This window comes from Struthio camelus, chromosome 1 (assembly GCF_040807025.1).
Source record: "Struthio camelus isolate bStrCam1 chromosome 1, bStrCam1.hap1, whole genome shotgun sequence".
Lineage (NCBI taxonomy): Eukaryota > Metazoa > Chordata > Aves > Struthioniformes > Struthionidae > Struthio > Struthio camelus.
In genome coordinates this window covers 211620508-211638509 of record NC_090942.1, presented here as the reverse complement: position 1 = coordinate 211638509, position 18002 = coordinate 211620508, and the positions used below count along the sequence as shown (strand labels likewise).

Genomic DNA, 18002 nt, shown 5'->3' with positions numbered 1-18002 from the left:
TCATTATCTTTAATGGGAAACAAGTGGAAAAAGTACAATCCATTGTACTAACCACACCCTAAAAAGACCAAGATTTATTACAGAAAAAAGACTGAAATGTGTTTAAGCAAGGGACATAGGAATTAAATTTCAATAGGATCTTTCAAGGCAATTTTTCATCCAAGACAACCTCATGTCTTCCCAGGAAGTGAGATAAGTGAGTACTCACTCACAACCTTTTGTGGATGTTATCGTTATATAAAATACAAAGATATCTTTCATCAAGATAATATTAATGAATGCTGCACCCTGACTCAGATAAATTACTACCAAGCAAGTGCTTTCAGATCTTGCTGGAATGATTTAAATTACTGTTCCCAGCTGCATTTGATGACAAGCTGCGTTTCTGTGTCCCAATACATGGTACCTCCAAACACACCAGTGTGTACCTACAAAGTATGACTAACATTTTTAAAAGACGGATTTTATGTTGTGCATCTTTATATTTCAACTTAAGTAAGGTGTTTATTCTTTTAACTCCTGAAGCTTGGATTATAGAATCATTTGATAAAAAACAAAAATGAACCCTTAAGCAATGCTGCATTTTACCCTAAAGAATTTCAATTTTTTGTGCATTTACAGATAATATGTGGCTTGAAAAAATAACCCCGTGATTCAGTACATCACATATATAATTAAAGCAGTGTCTCAGAGCTTTCTCTTCTCTATTAGCCCTCATGCTTCCATCGCTTGTTCCATCCCCTAGTAGCACCCCAAAAGCCTCCTCCTTCTACACCAGTAATCCCCTTGCCCAATGCCTTCTATTTCTGTGCAATTCATCAGAAGTCCTTTTATATAACAATACTTTTTCAAGATAAGAGCTATAGGAACTGCACATAATATATAAAGCATTTTATGCAGCATTTTCTTTAACTGAACTGGTGTTTTAGTAATTTATTTGAAGGAACAAAAATGATGTGGACAGCTTTTACTCCATTTTAAAAAGGTTAAGTTTACAGTTTATAACCATACAATTTCAGTGTTTTCAGAAAAATTGGTGTGGGTTCCATACTTATGACTACTGAAGCTACTGAAGACCACTGAGAATTGCGTAAGTGCGTACACACAGGTTATACCAATTTAAAACTTCTTTAAGAAAATACATTTCAAATTATGCAAATCTCTTTTAGGGAGCCAATCTGTTGCAGAGCCAGTTAGATGAGTCTGGTCTGTGTTAAACGGAAGCCACGTCTAAACTGGGTACCACACACCATTTTGCCTTGCTCTCAGCTTTAGAAATAAATGGCTTCACTAAAGTTATAACAAACTTGCATTTAAATGAGGCTAAGAACAATTCAATATTATATTAGCACATTATTCAGTATCTAATATAAAATACATGCTGTCTTAAGAGTGAGGGTCTGAAACCCAAAGATTTCCTCCTTTCTAGATAACTGCCTTGACCAGAAGGCAACAGAATCTTACTTTCTTGTTATTTTGACTCATTTATTTCATTCTTAACTTTCATTCTTAAGTGCTTCAGTCTTCACTGCTAAGGCCAGCCCTCAGGAATTCCAGACCTTGGAGGCAAGAGAGGAAGTCTGGAGAAAGGAAGACTCTCCCTTGGTGGAGGAGGATCGGGTTAGAGATCTTTTGCCCAGACTTGACATCCACAAATCCATGGGCCCCGATGGGATGCACCCGCGAGTGCTGAGAGAGCTGGCGGATGTTGTAGCCAGGCCACTCTCCATCCTCTTGGAAAGGTCCTGGAGATCAGGAGAGGTGCCTGAGGCCTGGAAGAAAGCCAATGTCACGCCAGTCTTCCAAAAGGGCAAGAAGGAGGAGCCAGGAAACTGCAGGCCTGTCAGCCTCCCCTCCATCCCTGGAAAGGTGATGGAGCAGCTCATCGTGGAGGCCATCACTAAGCAGGTGGAGGACAAGAAGGTGATCAGGAGTAGTCCGCATGGATTCACCAAAGGGAAATCATGCTTGACCAATCTGAGAGCCTTCTCTGATGGAACGACTGGCTGGGGAGATGAGGGCAGAGCAGTGGACGTTGTCTCCCTGGACTTCAGCTTTGGACACTGTCTCCCATCACATCCTCCTAGGGAAACTCAGGAAGTGTGGGTTGGATGAGTGGACGGTGAGGTGGAATGAGAACTGGCTGGATGGCCGAGCTCAGAGGGTTGTGGTGAATGGCGCAGAGTCAAGTTGGAGGCCTGTAGCTAGCGGTGTCCCCCAGGGGTCAGTCCTGGGCCCAGTCTTGTTCAATATATTCATCCATGACCTGGAGGAAGGGACAGAGTGCACCTTTAGCAAGCGTGCTGATGATACAAAACTGGGGGCAGTGGCTGACACACCAGAGGGCTGTGCTGCCCCTCAGAGGGACCTGGTCAGGCTGGAGAGCTGGGCAGAGAGGAACCGCCTGAAGTTCAACAAAGGCGAGTGCAGGGTCCTACACCTGGGGAGGAGTAACTCCATGCACCAGGACAGGTTGGGGGTTGCAGAGAGGGACCTGGGAGTCCTTGTGGACAGCAAGTTAAGCATGAGCCAGCAGTGTGCCCTTGTGGCCAAGAAGGCCAATGGTCTCCTAGGCTGCAGGAGGAAGAGTGTTGCCAGCACGTGGAGGGAGGTGATCCTGCCCCTCTCCTCAGCCCTGGGGAGGCCACATCTGGGGTAGCGTCCAGTTCTGGGCTCCCCAGTACAAGAGAGACATGGAGCTCCTGAAGAGAGTCCAGCGGAGGGCTACCAAGATGATGAGGGGGCTGGAGCATCTCTCAGATGAGGAAAGGCTGAGGGAGCTGGGCCTGTTCAGCCTGGGGAAGAGAAGACTGAGGTGGGGGATCTTATCAATGTGTATAACTATCTGAAGGGAGGGTGTCAAGAGGATGGGGCCAGACCCTTCTCAGTGGAGCCCAGTGATAGGACAAGAGGCAACAGGCACAACATGAAACACAAAGTTCCACCCGAACGTGAGGAAAAACGTGAGGGTGACAGAGCATTGGAATAGGTTGCCCAGAGAGGTTGTGGAGTTTCCTTCTCTGGAGATATACAAAAGCCATATGGACACAATCCTGGGTAATGTGCTCTAGGTGACCCTGCTTGAAGTCCAGATGCTCTCCAGAGGTCCCTTCCAACCTCAACCATTCTGTGATTCTGTGAAAAGAATTCTTCTCAGATATCAGTATTTATCCTTCCACAGTTTGGAAAAATAAAGAACTAGAGCTACCGATTACAATACAAATGCTCTAAACACTAGGAGCCATTGTGGTTCACAGCTGGTAACATGTTGATACCAGTGCCTTTAACTTCTTACACAACCAAGAAAACAGATAAAAAAAAAAATCAACAGTGTCACTTACAATCTCAATCACCGAACTCGTAAACAAATGCATGTTAGGGAGGAACAACCTTAAGATTGTTAAACTATGACAGAAATTCAGGCATTTTTAAATAAGAACGTTGATGTTAATCTTCCCTCCTCATATTAAGACTATAAGTGTATTGAAGACCTTATTAAATTTTACTAGTTTTCAGTTAAACTTTTATTTTTTTCCTTCTTCTCTACAATAAAAGGTTTTCATATCCTATAATCCTAACGTAGGGAAAAAAAAAACTTTTCTTGATCGAATCTATCTGAAGTTCCAATTTGTTACATTTTGAAGATGGCCTAAGGTGTCTAATTTTCACAGAACTCTAAATACTAAATGGAAATATTAAACTCTGCTTTTTCTTGACACTTAGTACTGTATTAAAAGGATTAACATGAAATATGAATTTATGAATAATTTTAAAAGGACACATTAATGTTTTGACAAGTTTTTATTGTGAAACATTGGATTTAGAAAAGGTACAAAATGTCAATGGTCAGATGTGTGCCAGTACAGTATTTCAATAGTCTATACATGTGGACAGCTGAATAGCTTCACTGCAGAATGCATAATTAGACATACTATCTAAAAGGGGATTGCAATATTCACAGGCTTAAAATACATAAATAACTTGAGCCAAAATGGCCATTACTGGTCAATGCTAATCAACATCTGGAAACAGGCTAAAAAGCACAATACAGTACAACAATCTCCTTGCAGATCCACGTTTAAAGAACATCAGTTTATTATGTCAATAATCTACAGCTCCAGGACACCATTTTCAGGACTGGGATTCAATTGGCTAGTTTACAACTTTAAAAAATTCAAGTTAAAATTAGATTATGGAACAAGAGGAGCAGGTATTTACTTAAAACTAAATACTGTGAAGCCCCTAAAAGTTTTTCGCACTAGGATTTATAAAATCAATTATTTCTAATATGGAACTTCAGTTTGTTGCTTTAAAATATCCTTACTGCAGCTTGAATAGATATCATGAAATTATTCTATTTTCAAACATTTCAATTTGCTATGCAGTTCTGTGCTTTAAAACCAAATTCACTAAACATGGGTGGCTATTCAACTGGAGAAAACGGGTATCAAAATATTACTCTGAATTAATGAAAATCCCAACTTGTATATTAAAAAAACAAAAACAAACAAACATCCCCAAAGGATAGCAGCATTCTCTACCCTAGTTTAGCAAGTTTAAAGAAGAGCATTTACAAATGTATAAACTGGATTTCAGTGTATAAAAAAATACACATAAACAATAGGAAACAAGCTAGCTTGATTTTTCAAATTATTCAGTAGTCTCTCACTGCTGGAACTTATCTGTACTACTGAAAAGGTGTTCACAGTTCAGAACATGGGTGGACAGCCAAGTAATTTTAGATTTTAGTTCTTTAATTAAAACATGTAGCTTATTCCACGTGATTAAGCTCACTGAAATATAAGCAGTTACCCTGTTACCAATGAATACCCAGAGATGAACTAAACTTTTACTCACTTAAGTCTGCTCCAGTTTATGCTGATATGTAACTCATCTTCCTGAACAGAAGCCTTGGGGTGTATTAAGGTACGTTTAAGAGAAATTTCTGAATATGACTGATGTCCTTTAGGAGCAGACCTAAACCTAAACTGATGCAATTTAGAATCAAAATTCAACTAAAATATTTTAAAAAGCCCTTTAATTTGACATCACTCCACTCCCTAATTCCACTCTAATTTCAAGACCATCAGTTTAGGCTACTGTTTCCTCATTGTGTATCTTTAATAGGGGATGACAATCTTGCAATTCATTAAGAGTCACTATAAGTTACAAGTAAGTACATTACATCAGACAATCGGAATAAAATAAAAAATATTGAGTGTATATCTCTAATTAATGATATAACATTGGGAGCCCCATGTCTGCGATGGAATAAAAATTAGCGCTTTGCCAACGGGAAAATATAAAAACAAACTGCTTAAGCTCTAGCGTGGTAAAAAACATTTCTTCTTTTGTTCAGAAAGTGTTTGGCATGAGCAGCACTAACAAAATTCTACATCTCACAGACACAAGCTACAAAGGTTATCTAAAGCCAATACTCACTGTCCATCAATTAGCTAGCTCTTAATGCTGCTTCAAGCACTGCTCTAGCCTCTTTGATCTTTGTCTCAGATTCCTCTGTACACACATGTATATTTACATAAAACATTTATTAAACATGATTTTAAAACATAAAAACCTTATGTACAAAATACCAACATTCCTATAAATAAACAGTTGGAGAAAGGCACTTGCAAGAAAAATCTACAGTAAATCTTACAAAAAACACACTGCTCTGTTACTGTACAATAGATAATCTTTCAGTAAATCCCTATCACAAGCATGTAAAACACTAGTTACTTGTTATAACTAAGAATATAACCATTACAATTGTATTTACAAATACATACACGCCTTTTTTAGTTTCACTTGAGAGCACCATGATTTCCATCCTAAATTTATATTCTGATACAAAGTAAAAAAAAACAGTTGCCAGAAACCAGTATTCAATGTCATTGCAAATTCACAAACTTTTGGCTGATATTAGCATAGTTTGAAAGACTCAGCTGCTGCTTTGTAGAACACATATCTAGTTTCTTATTGCATTTTGTCCTTTAGAGAGAGCACTGCTATGTTCTCTATGCAATTGTTTAATACTATTGCTGGCAAAAAGTTTCCAATATCAAAAAAATAAAAACATTCTTCAAGCCAGTTGAAGTATTTTATCTGAACAGTAACTAACAAAAGCTGCATATTAATTATAAAAATGTGTAGGAAACATGCCAACTAATCTGGTGTGCAAAAATATTTTTTCCACTACACAGGATTTTAAGGGCTTCACAGAATTACTCAAATTTACATTGAGTAGTAAACCCCATGAATAACCAGCTCCTCAAGGAGATGTTAGTATACTCCCACTTTTATCAAACTTTTTACCCTTTGACAATGCTGCAACCTGTTTGAGCAGTTCTCTGTTTTTGGCCTGCAATACAGAAAGAAGAAAGTTTTATGAATTACTTAAAGTCCTCAGATAGTAGCGTCATGCACGAATTTCCTACGGTGTTTATGAAACAGCCTCAAAATGTGCATGCTGAGAATACTCCACCAATCAATCGATCAGCTTTCAAAGACCTGTTTGTGTTTTTACGTATGCACAGTCCATCCTTAACATCCTGCACAGCAAAATTCAGTATCTGAGGGATCACATTGCATATCTGTTCACTGTGATGTATAAGGCAGCTGATTCAGGCATTCTTCCTGATAAGGTTGACACATGCTTTAACATGAGATACGTAACTGTCAGTTGCAAGTTAGGCTCAGCCGTTAAATCAGATCAATAGTTTAATCACTTGTCAGTGGGCTATCAGAGAACAGACACAGGAAAGTAACATAAGTCTTTAGAAAGCACTTGAGGCAAGTCTCTAACTCTTAAAGTTAGAAAGCAATTCTCACAAGAAGCTTAAGTCACACGGAATATTTGTAGACTACAAAATTGCTGCAACAACGGATTCTAAGCTAAATGTGGTAACAATCATTCCAAAAGTTGGTACAATTTCATTGCTGTGAACAGCCCGAATGTATAATCCTGTTTGAAGCATATCTGAAGTATTGATAAGAAATTACTTACCTGCAACTGTTCCACAGTTTCCTTGTGAGCTTTCTCCATACTGTTCATCTTTGTCCTCAAGTTAGACTCCTGGTATTGGAAGTCTGCCTTCAGTTCTGTCAACTAAAAACACAAAATTCTATAAAGATTCCTTGGACAGCTGCCATATGTCTTCTAATCAGCCTGTGAGATTTCTGAGCTTACGTAAAAATCTTGGGAAACAACGTCTTTACTTACTAGTTCACTATTGACAGCTCAACCACCAGTTCACTATTGACTTCTCTGTTGAGAAGCAGCTTGAAAATAAGTATGTCTATTTTATATGGGGAAAACCACTGTATTTATATAACCATATTCTTTATTCAGGATTTGGGGTACAGAAGGCTAATTCCTCAAAACAAACAAAAAAAACCCCACACAAACACAGGATTACATGGACATACAAAGTTTAGCTGTACTTTTTCAGATGTGAGACACTTCACAATCTTCAGTTATGATATGTCTCATGCAGATGGCATTCATATGGTATGGTAACACATGACAAATCTTCCACAGAGCAATAATAAAAAGGATTCCTTTGGGTCCTTTTATACTGCAATTTGTCTTAAGCAGATTACAGTTTGTCCTGAATAGAAGTATATACTCCAGAGCTTCAATGAGTCTAAAGCCACAGCAACGGTGATTTAAATGGTGTTAGAAACGTGTAATTAAAATTACTGAACTTATAATTTAATTCTGAGAATATGTTGTTATATTCCTGCCACTGAGTCTCTCCTAAGACTGGGAGAGGTCCAAATCACTTTCCGCAAGGCAGGTGTTTCTAAATTGTGACACATACTTCTATCCAAGCAGCTGAATGCGTCCTCTGGAAGCATGTGCAGCTGCGTGAACTGCTATTACCGAGTTTTCTGTACATGGACCCAGTAATTTCAGGAACCTCCTTCTTTAAAATGTTCAGTTCCTCCAAGCAGGCACAATACACCTAGCTCTTATTTAACTTTTCAGGTCAATTTGTATTTATCAGGAAATAAAGCCTCTTTGCTGGCAAAGAAGTCAGCTATAAAAAACAGAACATACGTTCCTAAAATAACTACCAAGACTGCCGTTACTAACACTAGTATGTTTTGAATCAAATATAACGAAACAAGGTATTCAAAAGAGCCATCGATCAGATGGTTCTAAAACTAAATGCAAGTGTCTTGATACATGGATATATATATATATATATATATATATATATATTACTGTACACAGACTGCTGCTCAAGGTATGTACTTATTAAAGCTCTTGTAAATTCTAAGGAATCAGTACTAAACCACATACCACAAACTTCAGGTATCAAAAAACCCTAGCAGTAGTGTTGCACCATAATAAAAAGTGCAACTAGAACTTCGTACTACTCAAACATTCAGCAAACTGTGTCCCCTTCCTGAGGGTCAGGCAGTAATCTCCTGATGTCTCACACTAACGTTTTATCCAGAACGTGAAACAATATTATTACTGCAAACAGCAACCATTGGTAACAAGACGGCTGAGATCTTGACTCATGACAAAAAATGATGAGCGTGGATCGCACAGCGCTATAGAGCTCCTGAACTAAGCTTAGTGTTTCCCCAAGACACACATTTCAAAGATTTTTCTTTTGGAACACTCCAAGCTGCTTGTTCCTACACAAACGTGGGGACAAAGTCTTAACAAGGATCTCCCTGAACTTCTGGTTCAGGACTGATATTTGCAGACCTTTACCCCTGCACACGTCTTTATATTTACTAACTCATAGGCAAAATATTCTGCAACGCATTCATTTTCTGCAATTTGTTCAGCTACGCAAACATTGTATGTGTTCAGCTTTTCTTCCTCCCCAGCAGCTGAAGAAAGTAACTAACACTCAGAGTGAATAATTAATGCCTGAGGGAGTGCTTACAGTTCAAAGCACTCTGAGGCCAAAGAAATAGTTTTAGCAGCAGGGATATGAAAACTACTGGATGCTCCCCCATGGAAACAGCAATGAACACAAGTTACTGCAGTGCGTACACAGAAGTAGGTGATATTTCCTTATCTAACCCTTTTGTAAGCTTTACCAGTAGATCAAACTTAAAAATAGGTAAGAGAATTCCTACTGACTCATGACCTTCTACTGGCCTTATAAGAGAGAGATCACGGCCTTAACACTTGTCCTTTCAAGAAAATACCCAAAGAGGATTCATGACAGCTCTTTCACATTAGTTGTTTACAGGGTTGAAATAGCAAGCAATTCCATCACTAGTAACATCAGCTATAACAGTGATATAAACCACAAGAGCTTAGGTATAGAAATTCAGATACTCATCTATGGTTTTAAAGTGGAAGCAATTTCCTTCTAGGACCAACGAGCTGCTCTTAACCTTCACATTTTTGATAGGCCACCACACACCTAGAATCAAACTTTTACTTGAAGGTACTATAAATATTATTTTTACAATTCCATAACTTAATCACTCCTGCATAGACAGTTCAGAGCCACCGCTATGGACAGTGTCTTAAAATACATCTAACAAATTAGGGTGCAAAGAAATAAGCTCTAACAAAGGCTGAGCAAATTGAACTTTTGGAGTTGTGTCTCTCTCCTTGTTATTCATTAGGTTGTTTGAAAATTTCATCTCTTGTATAAGGTAATTTGGGCTTGATTTTATCTCACTTAACTTTTGCCATCTACCAGGTATCTAATCCAAGCTATTCTTCTAGTCATTGACCACAGACAAAGACTAAATAACCTACACTACACAAAAACTATCAATATTTTAAAATCAAAACAGTAAACTTTTTCTGCTCCATAATGAAAAAAAAAAAAAACCTCTATACAACATCTCATGACTTATTACTATTGTAGCTTTAATTTAAAACAAAATAAAAAGTAGACTAAATTTGGAGTGTTCACCACTTTTATTCCCCATCTTACTTTGCGTGCCTGCCAGGTACATAGATATACGGGATCTTTGTTTTGACTGAATTAAAAATACTTAAAACACACAAACCACTTTCTGGCATTTTAAGCAACCACCTGTAGAACGGAGCATGACAAACAGTGAACCAGACTTGCACATGGCTAAAGTGAGGTGAGAGGAATTCCTCTTTGACTTAAAGCTAAAATATACTCAAGACACAAAAGTCGAAAACTTGTCCTTTAAAATCGGATTAGTTGCTATATACAAAAAAATTGCATCTGATTTTTGTTTTATCATACAATTTTGACAGAATTGTTAGCAATCTATGAAGTAGAGGACAAAATTATAAAATTCTTATTAAGCAAATGCAATTTTTACCTTTTTATCTTTTTCTAAAATCGTCTGATCTCTTTGCTGCAGAAGCCGTTTAAGCGACATTACTTCTTCTTTCAGCTGACTTATGAGGACAAAGTTGTCAGTTCCTCCACTGTCTGCTGACTGATTTATAGAGCTACTAAAAAAAAAAAAATATTTGTAACATCAATACAAAAAAAGTACATTTTTTCAAAGTTCAAATGGGATAATTAACAATTTCACAAACATCCTTAAGGACTAATGCAAAAAAAGTATGTACCTGACAGAAATGGATGCAACTGGCAAATTACCTTACTAATGGCACACATTACATACACCTGCAGAAATATAATGAAGTATTAGCTTTAAGGGGGACAAATACCTTTTGACTGAAGCAGCCACTTTTACATTTATTCCAACTGTTTGGCCAGAGACAGAATAAAGATTCAGTCTCACACATTAAGGTTCAAAGACTTCTCTAGATTATTAGGTCAGCTTAAAGCAGCAGGTTCAACCCTGCATCTAATTGCAAAGAACCCTGATGCTAGGAAACACTGTTTCTTTGATAATTGTTGCCTCATACACATATTTTATTTAACTTTGCCCCAGACAGCTTAAAAGCAGGAACATAGTGCCAGTTTTGCGCGAATGAAGTAATTTAGCTGACCAACAGCACTCAGATGCCACCCAATAATCTGTTTCGCTGGACAATTAAGTTTTCACCTCCCTTGTTCTCCAGACAAAAAAAAAAAAAAAAAAAAAGGCAACTGGCCACAAACGAGTGCTCTACTTGATTGAAACGGCTCAGTTGTACAAAAATGTAACTTTACCTATCTCCATTTGATGGCTTGGATTCCAGTTTGGGTTTTTTCTTTGGAGTTTCATTCTGAATAGCTGCAGAGGATTTATGGCTGAAATCAAACAAAACGCAAACCTAAAGCCTCATACTAAATAACTCTCTAATATCACCACTTGGTACATATGAAATAACTAACTCATGCTCCTAGTTGGAATGCTAGAGACTAATCAGAAATTCGAGGAAAAAGATCCTCTAAATACAAAGTGCAAGATGAATTAAAAGGAAATTAATAAATTAGATCATACTTACCTCTGTTTCCACAGTCCCTGATCTTGTTCTGGACTGAGATTGGTGATTCTGAAAAATGTGAAATGTACTTAGTGAAAGTAATAGATCAAACATTCCACTATTTCTGAATTTATGCGAATGATATCTGTTCTTGAGAAAAATCCCCTTTTTACACAGAGAATTACCAATTATGAATTTCCAGTTGGAAAGCCATATTATCTGTCATATTTGTAATTAGTCTTTACTAAGGTGTGGATGCCATTAAAATATTTTTTAGCTACATGTTTACACTGTCGTAAGGTACAACGGGCAGACTTTAAGACTGACCGCTAAACCTTTTTTTTCTGGCATTTCTCAATTTTTGAGAATTTTTGTTATTGCTAATCTTGCAAGTTGGTCTAAAACCACACCGTATTATGTAATATGTGAACTCTGCGTAAAAAGACGTCTACTTCTATACTGCTACGACCAATGGTGGTGGCAAAAGAGCAAGGTAAGTTTTGGATCCTGGAAATGTAACATTTTTTTTGAGCATAAAGATACATCTTCAATAATTTTAAAAGCAACTTTACCAAACCTCATGGATATAAGAATCAATAATGGCAAAATTTAGAAGACTGCAATGAATGAAATATTTCAATGAATTCATACCTCTTTCTCATATTACTCTCTTACCCCAACACTAATTGAAGTGGATGGGGGAAGAGTCTATTGGACCTTAAGCAACGGACCCAGGGCAGCCTATAGAAAAAAGGTGTGTCACAGCCTATGTAGAGGTATGCTTTTTCTAACAGCTCCTGATTATATTAGAAAATCTGTACTGAAGAGCTCCATTTTTTTAATTTAATCTTTACTAGATCATTGCCACACTCGTTAAATCACGTTTACCTTGTTACAACTCAATTTTCAGCAGAGACTAGAGAGAATAAAAGCAGTATAACATCTCTCTGGTTGACAAGAATAATTTTCTTCTTCGAATTCCTAAGGAATAAGTCTATTTTTTTTTTTTTTGTAAGTGAAATTCTGTATATTTCTCTCCTCCTCGTTCCCAATATCATCCCAGATTACTCTACGTCTGCTTTTAAATCATGCTTGGTGAGACAAATTACGGTCAAAATGGAAAGTTATAAGCACTGGAAAAGTGAAGCTCAGAATGAAAGCGTTTGTGTGTTCCTTCATGACAGGGATCATTACCATTGCAGCTATATTTTTCATTATCCAGCACAAAAAAGAAAGAAGAAAATAAGTAGTTTTAAAGTATGCTGCCATAATCCTACTAATAAAAATAAGAATCACATAATCGCTATTATATTAGCAAGAAAAAGAAACAAATCAGTCCTGGGATTTACGACTGGATAAACTGAGTATGTAAATTAAAGCTTGTATGCTGTTAATGCCACAGCCAGAGAAAAGCATGTTGAGAAAAGTTGCGAGATGAGATGTAATTATGTGAAACGTTATCAGAGTGCCAATAACTGAACTGACAATGTCGTTTTCCTGTGTCTGCATGGCAGTCACTCATGAACTGTCACTTAATACTGCCTGTTCCAGCAGGATTTGATTATAACAACTGCCAGAGACACGTAAACTCGTCCTTGACTGAGGGTGATTCTACACCATTGCTTAGGCTTCTCAGGCAAGTACCCCATCACAATTAACTAGGAGTATGGGCAAACATGTTTGTCACAATGAAGTAAGTTCGGGTTAAGATTCCAAGCGAAATAGCTATTCCAGGCTGCCACGACATGTGTTTGAACCCGTGGTAAACGCCTGCAAGTTAGCAGTTACTGCTTAGAAATCCAAATTCTAATTTATCCTCAAGTAACTTGTTTCTGCAGCCATTCTCCAGATTTCTTTCCTAGACCTTCTATCAACTTTAACATCAATAATTTTTAAGATCACCAGGACTTTCTGCTGTTCGTTGATTTCTGTTTATCTAATTTGCAAGAACACAAAGACTTCAACAGGAACAAAAACATTCTACTAACGACCTTCAATAACTTATTTTAAACAGTGTTTCTTATTTCCTTTAATTTGACCTTAGTACTAAGAGAACGTGGAACAGGAAGACGCATCAACAGCTATTTTAAGTTTTAATACTTACTTATGGTGACTACTGCTGTGGCGGTGATGATGGTGGTGATGGTGGTGGTGTTTTGAATGATGCTGGTCCTTCTCAGTAAGAGATGAGGATGAGGAGTTAGAATGTGACGATCCTAGGCTCTTCCTCTGTTCTTTTGTCTTCTGTAGTACTCTCTTGTAGGACAGTGTGCAGAGCCAACACAGTAACTTTCCATCAACCTTTTGGGAAATAATTCACAATTTTGTTTCCAAGTATACTTGCACTAGAAAGATGTACCTTAGTATTTGCCAGAAAATCTTTTTATCTGTTTGTTATCTGTAAGAAAAATCTAGACCTCTCTTTGGCATGAAACAGCAATAGCATATCCTCAAATATATGCATGGTATTATTTAATATAGCGAATCTCTTCTCATTTCTTTTTGGCATTTAAAGTTATGCTACAAGACAGTTTTAGCAAATATTTGTTATTGCTAATAATAACAGACCCACTCTGTATCATAAAAGTGAGAATGACTTTTTTAAGGGGTAAATCATTTTTGGTTTAGACACCATCTATGCTCTCAACCCATCGTATTCCAGAGCAGAATCAAGATGTCCAGTCAATGTATTACTTGTACCGAGTAAATTCTTCTGTAAAAACAGCATTATTCTTGAGTTCAGGCAAGAGGTTTATGAGGTGATTTCCTCAGCACCTTCTGGAATGAGAAAGTGGCACTCACCAAAGCTATTTAAGAAAGTAGAATACAAACAGCTGCTCAGAGCAGTCTACCTCTCTCTGGTGCTACACTTTTAAGACAAGGCAGGCAGATCGGAAGTGGTGAACTGACAGATTCAAGTTTATGACACACATAGGATACGACGGATGGGGAAAAAAACCCAAAGCACCAAGAACAACTCAGCTACTTAACCTCTGTTCATCAAATACTACTGTCAGCTTACTCTTAAGCTTATTAAAAAAAGAACGATTCACTCTAAAATAAGTTAGCCCAATAGCTAACGTAATGATTCTAACTTGTGGAATTTAATGCAAATACTGAAAAGCACAACACAATGACTTTAACCTGATATTAGTGAACTTCAGATACCCTCCTGTTAATCTTCCTCTTATGAAGTAGAAGTGTCTTCGATTGTCAGCCTAAGCCATTACAGATCTGGAGCAAAACATACCTTCCTTCTTCCTTCCTCTTTTCGATCAAAAGCGCATTGCTGTTTGCACTGTTCGCATGTCTGAGGTGGGCCATACTTCTTTTCTGAGTTTGTGCAACGCTGACATTTTGTGCCGATAAATGCTGCAATAATATTACAATACTGACAAGGCTTGGGCTGAAAAACAGGTAAGTGGAACAAAAGTTAATATATTTACGGTTTCCATAATGAGCTAGTGCAGATACTTCAAATCACACAACAATACTTCTAAACTACTAGGGCTTCATACGATCCATCTCTCAAAATCCTTTTTCTTTACTGGTTCTACCTTCAACACTAACTTTTTCCCCTAAGGTAGTGGTCCTTCAACTGTCAAAGAAACTCTGGGCCTTCTACGAACACCTGAGATTCTATTCATTGAAGAACACACATACATTTTGACTGCTCATTTTTCCCTCCCTCCCTTTTTTTAATATGACAGCATCTTCTCCTCTCTTTTACAGCATTACTAAAGCAGCTACCTAAATAAAATTTAAATAAGTAATCAAGCCATTTTTAGGCCCCAGTTTCCAAACTACTTGAATTACTCGGGGATTTGAGCACCCTATGGCTCCAAGATTAGCATCTCTGTCCCTGCAGCTCTGTAAGAAACTTAACAAACCTTCAGATACCTTTAGATCAGATTATCAGCTTTTATATCATAGAGTAATACAAAACTAGAAGATAGTAGTTTTCTGGCAGTTTTCTTTAGTCAGAAATGGCTGATTATCTTCAATGCAGTTTCCTTTTTTAATTAACTGTTGCTAAAAATGTTGTTGGCTCTGTATTATATTTCATTGTACAATATTTTAAGACTTTCAAAGAACATTCTTTTTGTTCCACTTTACATTTACAAAATGCCTGACTATATACCAACATCTGTCATGTTTCTCCAATAAGCTGAATTTCATGTAATATGGTGTATGCTAAGCACATAGAAGTCAAGCACTTCTGTTTCACGAAGATTATCTCAACACCTTTTATAAACTAATACCTGCAGCACACTAAGATGCAATGCAGAATTTGTGTATTCATATATGAAAAAGTTCTCTAACAGAAGTGAAGCTGCAATTAAAGCTGAGAAAACGCAAAATAACATTAATACAAATAATACTCATGAACCTTTAATACTTAACACCTTAATACGGTTAACAAGCCTCTAAAAATTTTAATACTCACATCATATAAAAAAAATCATACAGCTTTTCACATTTAACCACTCATTAAAAACACATCTAAACATCTTTCTGATGTCAAATGTTTGCTTACGAGAATATGCAAAGAATTATTTTACATGCATAAAGTGAGATAACATTCTTTTTGCTATGAATAGCTGTATTGCAGTTATTCATAACTGTTACACTATATATAATCACAATGAATTTTATTTTGAAAAAAGGAACTGTAAGCGAGGAAGGAATTCAAGAGCTGGCAATAATCTTCATCACTTTTCCAAAATCTATTTTTCTTTGTCAAAGGAAAATAAGAAATTTAATTCCTAAAAGATTTTTTCTTTTAGAATGTGAACGAACCTGAGTTCAGTTTTCAGAATTAAGAGCCTACTCACCGTTCCAAACTGCTTCACGTTTTGGGCACATTTCTTGCATATTGTATTAGTTTTGCTAAAGATAAAATTGCATAATGTTGAATTCAGTGACATACATGGACCTGGAAATTCTTTCCCATGCAATTATTAAAAAACACACATGCAAATATACGCTATAGTAAATAGTGAATGATAAGCAGACAAAGTGACCTGCCATTGTACTGTGTTTACACGACACACTTGGGTCACTAGAGCAGACAGGTTATTTTACTGTGGTTCAATGGTCTTCCAAGAGTTTAATATTTTCCCCTCTCTCTGTGAATTTCTGTTGTTACAAACAGTTATGACTGCAGAAACAGCTGTTCTTTCTGCAGACACACTGATAACCCAAGGCACTAGAACAGCACTGTGCAGTACGCTTTCCAACGACTGAATTACTTTCATACCTCTCTTGTTGAAATTCCGATCGGCAGTAAGTGCATTTTACAATGGGATGTGCGATGCGACATTCCTAAAAAGAAAGAGAGTGGCGGCTGCGTAAGTAAAAACACACGCAACCAAATGAGTGCCCTCACTTGACCTTCCACCTTTCGCACTAGAAGCGGCTCGCACAGCTCACTACACACGCCGCTGCTTGAAAAGCGCTCCGCCAGGCTGGCGGGTGCCTCCCTTCACCAGACCTGTCTCACCGACCGGGGTAAACAGCAAAAACATCCTCCGCAGGAAACAGAGGGCTGCCAGTGCCAAAACCCCAAACCCGGCCCTCGTAAAGGGGCGGCTTTCCTGAGGCGCCTCCCGGGGGCCAGGCTGCGCGCCGCGCGCGGGGAGGCACCGTCAGCCGCGGGGCGACCGTCCCTCAGCCGCGGAGCGCTCCCGCCGCGCGCGGGGAGGCACCGTCAGCCGCGGAGCGACCGTCCCTCAGCCGCGGAGCGCTCCCGCCGCGCGCGGGGAGGCACCGTCAGCCGCGGGGCGACCGTCCCTCAGCCGCGGAGCGCTCCCGCCGCGCGCGGGGAGGCACCGTCAGCCGCGGAGCGCTCCCGCCGCGCGCGGGGAGGCACCGTCAGCCGCGGGGCGACCGTCCCTCAGCCGCGGAGCGCTCCCGCCGCGCGCGGGGAGGCACCGTCAGCCGCGGAGCGACCGTCCCTCAGCCGCGGAGCGCTCCCGCCGCGCGCGGGGAGCCGCCGCCCGCCCCGTGCAGCCCAGCCCCGCCGCGAGCGGAGCAGCGCGGCGCTCCAAGCGGGCCCGGTCAGCCCCTGCTCAGCCCCGGCGGCGGCCGGCGCTGTCCCGCTAGCCGCCCCTCAGCGCCCCTGCCCAGCCCGCCGCTGCCGGGCGCAGCGCTCGCCGCACCTTGCAGAGCTGCTGGCCCTGGGAGAGCTCCTCGAAGGGGTAGCGCTGGTTGCACTTGGTGCAGGCATAGAGAGCCGGGGCGGCCGCCGCTGCCGCCGCCGCCATCCGCGCCGCGGCCGGCAGGGCGGACACGGGCGGGCCGAGGGAGGGGAAGAGGGAGGTGCCGGGGCGAGGGCCGGAGCGGCCGCCTGGGCCGCCGCCAAGGAGCCGCCCGCGCTCCCCCCCTCCCCCCCCCCCGCCGCCGCCGCCGCGCCGCAGGAGCGCGCCCGCCGCCGCGCCGCGCCCGCGCCGCCCTAGGCCCCGCGCAGAGCCCGCGCCGCGGAGCCGCGTCCCCCTTGTGTCGGTGTCGGCATCGGCGTCACCCTGCACCCCCGCCCTTCCCTCCACCCCGGGCTCGGGCTCCCGCGGCAGCCAATCACCGCCTCGCGCCAAACCTGCCTTCAAAACTCGCCGCCCAATGGCCGCCCCCGCGGCCCTCGCCGCGGCCAATC

The 18002-nt window shown here is 40.1% G+C and overlaps 1 protein-coding gene across 6 annotated transcripts; it reads right to left on the bottom strand.

Annotated features, from left to right (window-relative positions):
• Positions 1 to 3792: 3792 nt before the first annotated feature.
• Positions 3793 to 17690, bottom strand: FAM76B (family with sequence similarity 76 member B). 6 transcript variants are annotated; one of them, XM_068930432.1, is made up of 10 exons: positions 17512 to 17688; positions 16611 to 16675; positions 16186 to 16240; positions 14601 to 14756; positions 13455 to 13651; positions 11372 to 11419; positions 11094 to 11174; positions 10288 to 10420; positions 7007 to 7108; positions 3793 to 6361 (listed from the first exon to the last, which is right to left on the bottom strand). In XM_068930432.1, exons 1-10 carry the CDS (start codon positions 17614 to 17616, stop codon positions 6272 to 6274), a joined length of 1032 nt encoding a protein of 343 aa, XP_068786533.1. In that variant the 5' UTR covers positions 17617 to 17688; the 3' UTR covers positions 3793 to 6271. The 6 variants fall into 6 exon arrangements, with proteins under 6 accessions (XP_068786533.1, XP_068786532.1, XP_068786537.1 ...); XM_068930431.1 differs by having other exon boundaries at positions 10288 to 10423; positions 17512 to 17687; XM_068930433.1 differs by having other exon boundaries at positions 4082 to 6739; positions 10288 to 10423; positions 17512 to 17689.
• Between the last annotated feature and the right edge of the window lie 312 nt (positions 17691 to 18002).

What these genes read in the sequence shown, in the direction of transcription:
- FAM76B (XM_068930431.1), bottom strand. Translation starts at nt 17,616, where the DNA reads ATGGCGGCGGCGGCAGCGGCGGCCGCCCCGGCTCTCTATGCCTGCACC. An exon ending in CACAGCAGTAGTCACCATAA is followed by an intron (nt 11,420 to 13,454) that starts GTAAGTATTAAA and finishes CACATTTTTCAG; the next exon opens with AATCACCAATCTCAGTCCAG. An exon ending in CAGGGACTGTGGAAACAGAG is followed by an intron (nt 11,175 to 11,371) that starts GTAAGTATGATC and finishes GTTTGATTTCAG; the next exon opens with CCATAAATCCTCTGCAGCTA.